At 50.4% G+C, this 12,689-nt stretch overlaps 1 protein-coding gene across 1 annotated transcript; it reads right to left on the reverse strand.

Moving 5' to 3' along the window:
- Nucleotides 1-2,200: 2,200 nt before the first annotated feature.
- On the reverse strand, nucleotides 2,201-5,357 carry GPR12 (G protein-coupled receptor 12). The gene is made up of 2 exons (XM_030308185.1): nucleotides 5,314-5,357; nucleotides 2,201-4,530 (listed from the first exon to the last, which is right to left on the reverse strand). The coding sequence occupies exon 2, from the start codon at nucleotides 4,513-4,515 to the stop codon at nucleotides 3,511-3,513; it is 1,005 nt and encodes a 334-aa protein (XP_030164045.1). The 5' UTR covers nucleotides 4,516-4,530; nucleotides 5,314-5,357; the 3' UTR covers nucleotides 2,201-3,510.
- Between the last annotated feature and the right edge of the window lie 7,332 nt (nucleotides 5,358-12,689).

Below are 12,689 nucleotides of genomic sequence, written 5' to 3' on the forward strand. Positions count from 1 at the left end.
GGTAATGACCATTGGTAACAGTTAACATTAATCGTATTTTTGGTGTTAAAAAGTAACAAAAGATTACAGATAAATATCAAAACGAAGACGAGATATTTTTGAATGTCTCTGGCTACAGAAAGGTTGCTGTGGGATGAGTTTAGCTGAATTGTAGAACGCAGAGAACCAAAGTTTCCACCTCACTTATCTCAAGGTGAATTCATGCATGTACATGAACCACATATGTCATAGAGAAAAGTGTCCTTTTTGGAAAACATGGCGGTGAGAACAAATCTTTGTTGCTACTGCTGTGTGTGTAAACATGCAGAGTTTCGTGTATGCTCCTACATGCATCTGGAAACATACTGCACAGATACATAACGTTCTGAAAGAATTACCTTAAGATAATGGTAATTGGGATTTTAAAAAGTGAGAATACTGACATGGAAAATATATGTATAGATATTTACAAGATACGGAGAAATCCTAGGAAAAGTTCAAAGTTCATGTCCATTGAACATGGACTGGTTATCTATCAACTTCTGACAAGAATAAACACCTTTAAGGTATATATATGTGTGTGTGTATGTGTGTGTGTGTGTATGTATAATAGACACATATAAAGTATATATATTTAAAAATGTTTATTTTTTTCAAGTTTATTTGAGAGAGTGTGTGTGTGTGTGTATGTGTGTGTGTGAGAGAGAGACAGAGAGGGGCAAGGGGAGAGAGAGAGAAGGAGAGAGAGAGGGAATCCCAAGCAGGCTCCACACTGCCAACGTGGAGCCTGATGTAGGGTTCAAACTCACGAACTGTGAGATCATGACCTGAGCTGAAACCAAGAGTTGTATGATTAACGGACTGAGCCACCCAGCCACCCCAAAAGTGTTTAGTTTTTTACTTTATTTATTTTTTAAAAATTTATTCATTTATTTTGAGAGAGGAGAGAGTGCGAGTGGGGGAGGGGGAGAGAGAGAGAGGGAGAGAGAGAGAGACAGAGCATGAGTGGAGAAGGGGCAGAGAGAGAGGGAGACACAGAATCTGAAACAGGCTCCAGGCTCCGAGCTGTCCGCACAGAGCCCGACGCGAGGCTCGAACTCATCAACCACGAGATCGTGACCTGAGCCGAAGTCGGACGCTCAACCGACGGAGCCATCCAGGCGCCCCACACCACTTATAACTTCAAACAGGAGGCCTTGTCTTAACTGTAGAAGTAAAACTTAGTGACAGTAACATGTCCTCAATCATTTCGCTCAGCTCTCATGCCCAGCGAGGGATCACAGGCAGCCTGGTGCAGGGAAGGGGTCAGGCGTTGGCTTTGGGAAAAACCTGGCTCTACCCTGGAGCTCTGTGACCTCAGAGAAATTGGTTAGCTTCTCTTCACCTTAATTTTCTTACCTGTACGTGTATTTTAGTGAATCCAGCAACAAAGCAGGTACAGCATCCGGCAGGGAGCCTGGCACAGAACGTGCAGAGAGCAACAGCACGGTCATTATCGCTAGAATTCCTACTGTTAGAGATATCCAAGTGGACCACCATTTCTACAAAGGCAGCATTTATTGCTTTAAACCTCATTATGAGTCTTTGCCCGCACATGTCAAAACCAACTCACCTTAGTCATTTCTCACAAGGGGACGCTGTCTAGTTTTCCGTCATTAAAAAACGAACAGACCCATCACGTCCCATCTACCAACTCCATCAAACACTCAAAAGGAATTTTTTAAAGGCATCAGGTTGATTAGATTGGTCATATGGTGACATGGATTAAAAATCCCGCTTCTGAAATATTTCACTCTCCCGCTTCCGCAAGTAACCTAGGGGAGGAGACCCAGATTCGAGTATGGGATTGATTCACCCTTGTGCTACCTACGAAGGCGAGAGGGCCATCAGTATGCAGGCTGACAGAACGGCCCCGAGACCACCACTGGCATAACGTTTGGGACAAACCGATGAGGTGAATTTATTACCAGTGATTCCCCCACGGACCCTGAAATACTAGTCTTGCCGCCATCCGAATGGGCTTAGTTGACATCCCGTCCCGAAACCTTTCGTTGATTGTACAGGCACCACTACGAATCCATGGCAAATGGAGGGAAGGTATGCGTGTCTAAAACATCTGTCTGACTAAAGGAAATGGCGCTCAGACAACGATTTTGCAATGTGCTTACAACCGAGTCTTCTGTGTTATTTCTTGACAAAAATCTTTGCTCTCTGGGAACAGGCAATGCAGTTTTTATTGCGTTTAGGTTGTTTTTTTGGTGAAAAGAAGGAAAAGGAATTCAAAGTTAGCTTCTCACGAACAGCCACATGGTCACTCCGCTGGTGAACTTACAGAGGGTAGCTTACAAATATCACCGTCAGATACGCGTGGTTTATACGCACTCGCCAACTTAATCGTTAAAATAGGAGACCACCTGTTTCAAATGCACTTTGTACCACAGACAGTGTGAACCGGAAATATTTGATCTACAAGATTTAATTCTATTCGTCTCAATCAGGACTAACTATTAATACATTCTTAGATATAGAGAGATAGGAAACGTGATGTTTTCATATTTCGCGACAGCTTCCCATTGCTTTATTTTTCAGAAGATTCTCCAATAAACGTAACCTACTTTTAATAGATGTTACTAAGTTTTTTCTTTTGTTCCCTGAAAACAATCAGACTGTGGTTTAAGAAACTACAATGGCCGGTCTAATCAATCCCACTTCATATGCAAATCAAGACAATTTTCAGAATTCGTTTTAGAGACACATTGAAAACCTATATTGAAAGCGGACTCATTTGATTCTGGATTTACACGGCAACATTTGAAACTAGTGGTCTAGCTAACACAGGCAACCTTGCAGAAAGTCACAACATTCACAGAAATACCAAAGTAATTCTTGTGAACAGTAATTGCTCCAAGTAAAGAAAGAATGAACAAGAATGGGTATACGGTTTCCGTGTCGGTCACTTATCACTGAGTTCACGTTAATAAAACCGGGTCTCTTCCAAACAGAATCATGTGAACTATTTGTGTTGGCTCGAAAGAGATCATCTTCACTTAGATACATGCAGCGTTGAAAATCTACCTTGACGTTAAAAAAAAAAAAAAAAATCTGGAAAAAGTCACTGCTCCTCCATCGATCGCAATAATTCAATTTTACTGTCGAGTCCAAGTAAACACTCCAGGACCAGTTTACTTTTGATAACATCATGGCCACAGCATACACTTTCTTTCCCACCTGCTACCAATCCTCCAAATACAACAGAAAACAAAAATCCCTGCCTCTCAACAAAACAAAATAATCATTTATTTTATTTATTTTTTTTTTTTTAAAGGGCGAAGACACTGGCAACATTATTTCCACTTCGATCACTTAGCTCATCTAAATGAATGCTTCGGAAATGCTGGGTGCTCCTGCGGCTGGAGAGAAAAATCCGGTCGAAAGAAGTTAAGGACAGCATCTCAACCACTGGGCCGGGCAGTGAAAGTGCTTGGTAAATGCAGAATTTAGTGCGCCGTGTGTCCCCTAAGGGGGAGGCTGCTACACGTCGCTGGGGGACCGCGCTCTCTGGGAGAGACCGGACGGGATGCAGCCGCAGCAAATGAGACAGAGGGCTTTCTGGATCTCTTGGTTTCTGAAAGCATATATGACAGGGTTGATGATGGAGTTGTAGGTGGCCGGCAGGAGGGTGGCATAGGTGTACATGGAGGGGTAGGTGTAATCAGCTATCAAGGAGTAGAGCGTGAAAGGCATCCAGCAAGCAGCGAAGGTCCCCAGAATGATGGCCAGGGTGGAGACGCCTTTCCGGGTGGTCACGTAGTGGGAGGTGGCCAGGAAGTGGTGCTGCAGGGCGATCTGATGGGCGTGCCGCATCACGATCTTGCAGATCTGGATGTAGAGCTGAAGCATGAGCGCAAACATGAAGAGGAAGGAGACGGAGAGGATGGCCGCATTGTTCTTGGTGAGAGGTCTGACCACGCTGCAGGTGGACTCGTCTCTGAGGCAGTTCCAGCCCAGGACGGGCAGCAGTCCCAGGCAGATGGAGGTCCCCCAGAGCATGACGAGCATGACATAGGTGAACGTGACCGTCCTCTCCGAGTGGTACGTCAGCGCGTAATACAGGGAAAGGTAGCGGTCAACAGTGATAGCCAGCAAGCTGCAGACAGAGGCAGAGAAAGAGGCGACAATGAGCCCGATTGTGACCAGCTTGGTGGCTTCTGACTGAAGCAGGTAGGCAAAAACAAAATTGATGATGAGTCCCACGCCGGCCAGTAAGTCTGCCAGAGCCAGGCTGCCTATGAGCAGGAACATGGGTGCTCGCAGGCTGGGGTTATGGAAGATGATAAGGACCACAATGGCATTTTCACAGGAGATGAGGGTTCCTGAGGTACACAAGACAATGTCCCAAGGGTTGACAACCAGCTCTGGCTCCGGCTCGACAACAGGAACCTGGGAGGAGACGGCAGCCGAGACGTTCTCCGCAGCGCCAGCATCTAAATAATCCCGAGGCAGCCCGCTTAAATTGACCTTCAGGTCTTCATTCATTTTAACCCCAGTCCTCTTCAACGAAAAGACAGGCTTTTTAATGTTGAGACACAGCAGGGCGACAATCCAAGATCATGCAAAACACACACAGACAGAAAGCCAGCCCCTGCTCAGACACCGCCATCAAATGCCACACGCTTCACCAACTCGAAAGTGTCACGGAACAAAACAAAGGGCAAAGTCTCGCCGGCTGAGGACCCGCGACCACAGATGCCGCTGGGCGCTGGGGACGACACAAGATCGGACTTGGAAACAGAGCGTGAGCGAGGCAGGCACACACGGAGCCGCGGCGGACCGGCTGCTAAAGTGCGGGCAACGCACAGCTGAAAACCACATCCTGCATGCTGGAACCGAACCCCCGTGCCACCTCTGGGCTGCTGCCGGGGCGGCCGCGCCGCAGCCACAGGTCGCGAGCCGGGGGCCGCCATCCTCGATGGAACATTTCAATCGCCTATTTCCATCGAACTCCCCCTCCCCGCTCCAAAAAAATCAAACCAAAACCAAAAAAAAAAAAAAAAACAAAACCCTCGCGCGCGTGCACACACTCACCCCCCCCTCCCCAAGCCAGAACAAAGAGGGGTCCCAGCCGCCCCCCGTGCGCACGGGGCAGTCGGGCCAGGGTCACAAAAGGCAGGTGTGTGCAATGGGAGTGTGGACACAGACAGACAGACACACGCCCATGCACCTGCCGCCGCTCCCCCCCTCCCCCGGCGGCGGGGACGGGCGGAGGACGCGCGGGGACGGGCAGGGCGCCGGGACAGGCGGCCCACGGGGGCGGGGGGTCATCGAGGGGGTCACCTTGGCGCGACCAGGCCGAAGGGGCTCCTCCGGTGCTTCCGATGCGCGCGGGCTACTCCTGTCGCATGCCCGCGGCGGGGCCCGCGGCGGCGAGGGGCGGTGGCCGCGCCCGGGAGTGGGCGTGGGGGGGGGGGGGCGCGCGGGGCGCGCGCTCCGCGCCAGGTGAGCTGCGGGCGGCAGGTGAGCGGCGGGCTCGGCTCGCGTGCCCGGCTCTCCCCGCCGCGCGCCCGCCCGGCCCACACGCTCCCCGCGCGCGCGCCCCCGCCCCTGCGCCCGCGCCCGCCGGTGCGCGCCCCGCCGCCCGCCCGCGGGAGCCCCGGGAGCCCGGCGCGCGCCCCCACGGCTCGGCGCGCACCTGCAGGCGACGGCGGAGCGCGCGCGGCTGCAGCCCCCCCCCCCCACCCCGCCCCGACCCCCTCTGGGAAGGAGAGGACCTGGAGGCCGCGACTTGCACGCTCGCCTTCCCGGCCCGCTGCCCCCGCACCCCACCCCAGCTGGCCGTATGGGGCTTGCACCGGGTGACGGGCAAAGGAGCACTGCCCGGGAGCCCGGTGACCTATTTATTCCGTTCCTGAGGTCTCCCCGGGGAGTCGCAGTCTCCCGGGGCCCCGCTTCTCCAAGCCTTTGCCTAAACTGCCACGTTCATGGCCCAAAGGATGGCTTAGGGTGGTATTCAGGAGTAGCGTTTGGGATCCACGGTGAGCAGGTTAGGGAGGCTGATCCTTCAAGCAGCAACATGATTGGCCAGCTAGTTTGGAGTTGCCGTTGACCACACTGCACCCGGATCCCCAAAGGGTTCCTTTCCTCAGGTGTGTGTTAGACCTGGTGCATTATGACTGTGCCCCGGGGCACATTGGCTTAACCGCATGTAAGGTGCTGTTCTGTGAATCATCATTCTCATCAAATCGCACTTATGAAGTGCTCCTTGGGCTGTTTCCAAATAGAAATCGTCTACTGGATTCCTTCAGAAGCTTCCTGCAGATGCTGGCCGAAACCCATTCATCTGGGTCCTGGAGTGGCAGTGTTAATTTATTTCTTTTCATTTCAACACATCGGTAGGTTCTAAGATTAAGAACCCGATAGCCGTCTGCTCTTATGAGCTCATGTCTCCTCTGGCTACGAAACCTAGAGCGCCTAGTAGATCTTAAAGTTAAAAGTGAACTCCCAGCTTAAAGATGGGAGAAAACAAGGCTGGATATTCTGGTTTTGTTTGTTTGTTTTTTATTTATTATTATTTTTTTTTTCCTTTCAACAGTGAAGGTTTCCTGACTGCCTTTCTCCACCGCACGGTAAGGGTCCTGTGTGAACAGAGATAGTCCGCGGAGCATGGGACCCTACAACTCCTTCCTCTAGGGCCATCATCCTCCGGCCATCCTGCCTCTCTCCGGTGCTCACTGTCATTTCTTACCCCAGCCCTGCAGATTCACCTGCCCTTGACTTCCTCTTCTCCCTTCTCCTCCCTTTCCCCCATCCGGGAGCTCTGGCCTCTGCAAGATCACCCTGTCTCTCCCTACATGCCGGTTCTCAGCTACAAATCAGCAGTTCTGCGGTGGGGCCCAGATTCTTCGTTTGCAATCCTCTGTCCCGGAGACCCCAATGTTCCTGGTCCACGTACTCCCCTTGGAAAAACAAGGTTCTATGGAGTTTGTAGAACTCCTGGGGCACCTGGGTGGCTCAGTCGGTTAAGCATCCGACTCTTGGTTTCGGCTCAGGTGGCGATCTCACGGTTCGTAGGACCGAGCCCCTGGATTGGGCTCTGTGCTGACAGCGTGGAGCCTGCTTGGGATTTTCTCTCTCCTTTCTCTGCCCCCCTGCCCTGCTTGTGTCCCCAATCTCCCTCTCTAAAAAAATAAACATTAAAAAAAAAAAAAGAACTGCTTGTACCTGGTGGGAGGCATCAGACACCTGTACCTGCCAAGAGCCATGCTAATTGCTGGGCGCAGATTCACTAAGATGTGATCTCCCTACTCACAGGCATATATCTCGTGCTGGTGACAGACACATAAAAAGGAACAATAATGTCGGGCAGCAAATGCTGTAATGAAGGCATGTATAGCTTCCTGTCAATTTCCATGTGATGAATCAATGCGCTTTTAGAATCAAGGGTTGATAACCAGCTGCTTAAGCATACACAACAGTTTCAGCACGGTGCGGTTCAAACTATCTGCCACAACTTGGGAGCCTCGCATCCACACCGCAGTTCAGGGAAGGCTAACGCACAGGGCTGGCCACACACTGTTCTGGTCGATCACACGCAGACAGTCCCTGCCCTACAGAGCGGACAGGAGTGGCATTCATTCCCTCTTTAGTGTGTTTGGGAGTTGTGGGGGGCGGGGGAGAAGAAGGGTTGGGAAGAGAAAAGGTGATGAGGTGGGTGTGTTTCCCCACAGCGAGATCTTGAATTCAAGGAAGAAACTGAAGGAACGCACACGGGGCTGGATACGGCTAAAGGGCAGTTCCCCGGGGGCTACGGCGATGTGGGCACCTCCTCCTGATTACCGAGATTAGCTGTGCCTTCCCAGTTCTGCTCGCTTCCCCCCCCCCACCCCCCCGCCCCTCGAGCGATCGTTTGTAACACCACGAAGACTTTAAACTTTCCTCCCAATTCTAGGTTTATTTGTGCATTTGTTAGGACTTTTGTTGCCAAAGGGCCGAAATCCAATTCAAAGTAACTGAGTTACAAATGGAAATTGTTGTCTGACATGGCTGGGGAAGATTCTGGAGTGGCTCTTGGAAAAGCAGAAGCTGCGGGAACAGAATTCTGTGTGCCAAGGCTCGCCGTCAGTCCCTGTCTCTGGCTTATTCCTTGTCTTTGTTTCTCTGTGTTTGGCCGCCTCAAACTGACTTTCCCCAGACAAGCATCTCTCATGCGGCCATGAAAGCGGCCCCGGCAGCCCTCCCCACCCCCCACCCCCACCCCCACCGTCCTGCTTACATGCTGAGACCATCTTCCGAGCTGGGGCGAGGGGTTCCCATGGATAGCGCTGGCCCCGCCTGCTGTGTGCCCAGCCCTGCACCAACCCACGGCTGACGGGATGGGATGACTTGGTTGGCAAGGCCGGGATCACGCACAGAGTCCTGCGGTGGGGTGTCCACGTGTACTTTGCTGAACGGGCACTTCCCCACAAGAAAAGTGAGCTGGGACGTCAGATGGCCTCTGCAGCTCGGAATCCGGTGGGCCGATCGGGAGGTTTTGCGTGGCCCTCAGTGACGTGGGTCGTAGAGCTACAGTCTGCAAGGCTGCCTCGTCAACTCACTCACCACTCGTTACAGGACACTGGAGCGGATGCCTTCCGGACGTGACATTTCTTGCCTCTTCATCGCTTACCGTTTTGGTCACCTCTCTCTATAGCTCTGGCAAGAAACGGTGAGCCTGAAGCACAGCCTGGCACCTTCACAACCCATACGAACAAGTACTGTTCAGTGTGAGAAAGACTGTGCCCGTGTTAATCACACACAGCATCTTGGCTAACTTCAGCCCTGTACCTACATTTCCTGGCCCTTCCTCGTCATTGACTTTGTAGACCGTGGGGCCGTCCCCACAACGGGATTATTATTGGCGGAATAAGTCGTAAACTGAGCCAGTACTGTGGGGAGGGCACGGTGCCTACGTTACAACGCGACTAATCAGCTTCTTTGCTGCCCGTGTTAATGACTGCGAGTCAATTTCTGTATGTTTGATTAATTGGTGCACTGATCTGAACCAGATTATTAGCCACGCTTCGCGCTGCCTAGCCAAGGGTCGTATCACGCCTGAGAATAAAACGCGACTCCAAATTAACGTTTCGGTTTTATTCTTTTTTATTTTACAGTCCATTTTTTTCTTTTTTTTTTGGCTGGGTGACCTACATACAGAAAGCGCGTATTTCCCAAGCACACGGTTTGATGCAGAGATGCCCAGTGGATATGCCAACGTCCTCTCTAGCCATCCTGAGAAATAGAACATTTCCAGCGCCCCAGCTGTCCTCTGGCCCCACGCCAGTTAGTACCCCCACTAGGAAAAGAAAACCACTCTTCTCAGTTCTCACCTCGTCGATTGGATCTGCCTGTTTTTGAGCTTTACAGAAACGGAATCCTACATTCTGTATCGTGCTGTGCCTGGCTCCTTTCAGTCGACATTATTTCCGTGAGATTTACTGACTCGTTGCATGGAGCGGTAGCGCACTCTTTTTCATCGCTGCGTAGTATTCTATTGCATAATATGCCACTTGTTTTCTAATACATTCTCCTACGGGTCCTGAGCACGTTGGGTGATTGTCTCGTTTCGGCTATCGTGAAGAAAGCCCTGATGAACATCCTAGAACATGTCATTTAATGCACATATGTTTGTATTTCTATCAGGTATACTCCTAAGGCTGCATCGTTTTACATTTACATTTTAATATTTAATCCTCCATTGAAACCGACCCTGACTTCTCTTTAAAGGCAGTGAAGGGCCTATGACAAATCATAACACATCCCTCCTTTTCCCTTTCCAAGGCCCTCTACCCTTCTCATTCTAATGGAGAAGGAATCTATTTCATGGCACTATCAGGAGATAGAGAAAGGAAGGACGCATCACACAAAGACAACATTCGGGCTGAGATTCTGTGTGAGAAAGAATTCTGTTGTCCGTGCTAACATTGCCTTCTGTACAAATTTTTGTGTTTTCAAAAATGTATTACTTAAAAAAAATTTAAAAAGTCTTTTTCTGATTCTAAAACAATACATATTCATTACAGAAATCTTGCTGCCTGCGACTAAAATTAAAAAGTAAAATTACCCATACTCTCAATTCCAGAAAGAGAGACATTGGGAACTTTTTTTTGTTGTTATACATTTTTTTTAATGTTTATTTATTTTTGAGAAAGAGAGAGAGAGACAGAGTGTGAGCAGGGGAGGGGCAGAGAGAGAGGGAGGCACAGAATCCGAAGCAGGCTCCAGGCTCTGAGCTGTCGGCACAGAGCCTGATGCGGGCCTCGAACCCACGAACCGTGAGATCATGACATGAGCCGGAGTCAGACACTGACCTGCTGAGCCACCCAGGTGTCCCGTGTTGATACATATTTTTAATGCATTCACTGGAGTGTTTTATGTTTTTTGTTTTTTTTTTTCCCCAGAGTAACTTGAGGAATTACAGTAAAACCTTGGTTTGCAAGCATAGTTTGTTCTGGGCGCATGCTTGTAATCCAAAGCACTTGTACATCAAAGTGAATCTCAAGAACCTTTGGCCCAGTTGTGATCATGTGACATTTATCAAGTTAAAGTTCATTACAAATGTTTGCTCATCTTGGGGAACTCTCGCAGAGCACGTTACTTGCAATCCAAGATTTTACTGTATTTTATTGTCATTACTGCACGGAAAAATACCTTTCCTGCACCGCCTCCTGCTGTCTCTCTGTCCCGGTGGTAGCTGAATGATGAACGGCCCCCAAAGATATCCTCGCCTTAATCCCTGGAACCTGGGAGTATTACCTTATACGGCGAAATGGATTTGGTGACGCAGATGTAATTACGCATCTGCGGATGGGCAGATTTCTCCGGATTAGGCAGGGGAGCCCTAAGTATAACCCAAAGGTCTTTTCCAAGGATTGAAGACAGAGGAAGTGGGGCCAGGAGCCAAGGGGTGTAGGCAGCCTGGGAGCTGGAAAGGGCAATGAAATGGATTCTCCCTGGAGCCTCTGAAAGAAATACAGTTCTAGGGACCCACTTGTGACTTCTTGCCTCCCGAATACATTGATGGGGTTTTTTTGCTGATACACACAATTACTAACTAAAGTCCATAGTTTCCGTTAGTGTTCACGCATAGTGTTGTACATTCTGCGGGTTTTGGCAAATTTATAATGCCGTGTCTCCATCATCATAGGGTCATACAGCGCAGTTCCCCCCTCCCGAAACTGCCTTTGCTGCACCTGTCCCTCCCTCCCCACCCCCAATCCCTGTTCACCACTGTATGGTGTGCCTTTTACAGAATGTCATGTGGTTGGAGTCATACTGTACGGAACCTTTCTGAGCTAGCTTCTTTCCCTTAGTAACGTGGGCGCGGGCATTGGCCACGGGGTGGGGGTGGGGGTGGGGGGGGCCGAGCCTGCACCTCGAGTCCGCACTCCATCAGAAGCATAGAGTGGCAGGAGCCGGGCACCGTGCCCATCCCAGGGCCGCCCCCTGATGGGCAGGGCCAGCGTTTCCTCCCGAGGTACATGGGCAGGTGATGCGAAGGAAGCCGAGCCTGAGGCACCTCTCTGGGGACTCCCCACATCACTAGAGGATGCTCGGCGCACGTCTAACTTTTCGCCATCAAGCCAGCGAAGGCCCGGGCCGCCACTGCTTGGGTATAAAGAGGAAGCATTCACCTGGACCTTCATTCAGCTTGTAAACAAGAGAGATCGCTCTCGCCCGGCTTTGTAACAAGGACTCCTCCCCCCCCCCCCATCCCGAGCTGGGCATCGTAGCTGTGAACTGTAGTAGGCTGCTGGCTCGAGCGTGCCATGCTTCCCTGGGCAGAGAGCCTGGACAGTTAGCTTCTTGGGCTGTGGCCCCCCCTGCTGCGTTTGTGCAAGAAACGCAAGGCGAGAAGCGGGGTGATCAGGCTTGCTGTTGATTTTTTGAACCACTAAGGAGCGAGCACCGTTCACACAGCCTAAATGCTTTGTATTTGAGATGAAGAATTCAATGTCTTTGCAGGCCAGCTTGACAACACATACCCTCTCTGCAAAGAAGCCTTCCTCGGGGATCTATCACTTGGTGCAACATGAATCACGCATTCTCGATCTCTCTCTTTCGTTGTGACCTACATTTCATCATATCTGATGGATGTCCCTGCGAGGTTGGGAGGAAATGTGCACGGTGAGCAAAGATACAGCCTTCCCTGCTGATGTGGTTTTAGAATCGTGGCACGCGCCTCCTGGTTGTGCCTTCTTACTTTAAACGAGGAAAGGGAAGGATGCTCCGGGGCTAGCTGGAAGGAGGAAAACTGTGTGTTTGGATGATGTGCTACTTTTCTTCCAATTCTTCCTTTACTATGTCAGAAGGCCCAGGCGGACAATCATAATCAATAAATTTTAGCCAAAACGTGATTGTTGGACATGTCCCCCTTCCTGTGGTTCTTGAAATGCTGGTTTAAAGTGCTGGTGGATAAATGGGGCGCCTGGGTGGCTCAGTCGGTTAAGCATCCGACTTCGTCTCAGGTCATGTTCCCGTGAGGGTCGAGCCCCGCGTCGGGCTCTGTGCTGACAGCTCGGAGCCTGGAGGCTGCCTCGAATTCTGCGTCTCCTTCTCTCTCTGTCTCTCCCCACTCCCTGTCTCAAAAATAAATAAACATTAAAAAAAAATTTTTTTTAATAAAAAATAAAAAAAATAAAGGCTGGGGAATGAAATGAGAGAAGGAGAGGGGGCGA

This window comes from Lynx canadensis, chromosome A1 (genome assembly GCF_007474595.2).
Source record: "Lynx canadensis isolate LIC74 chromosome A1, mLynCan4.pri.v2, whole genome shotgun sequence".
NCBI lineage: Eukaryota > Metazoa > Chordata > Mammalia > Carnivora > Felidae > Lynx > Lynx canadensis.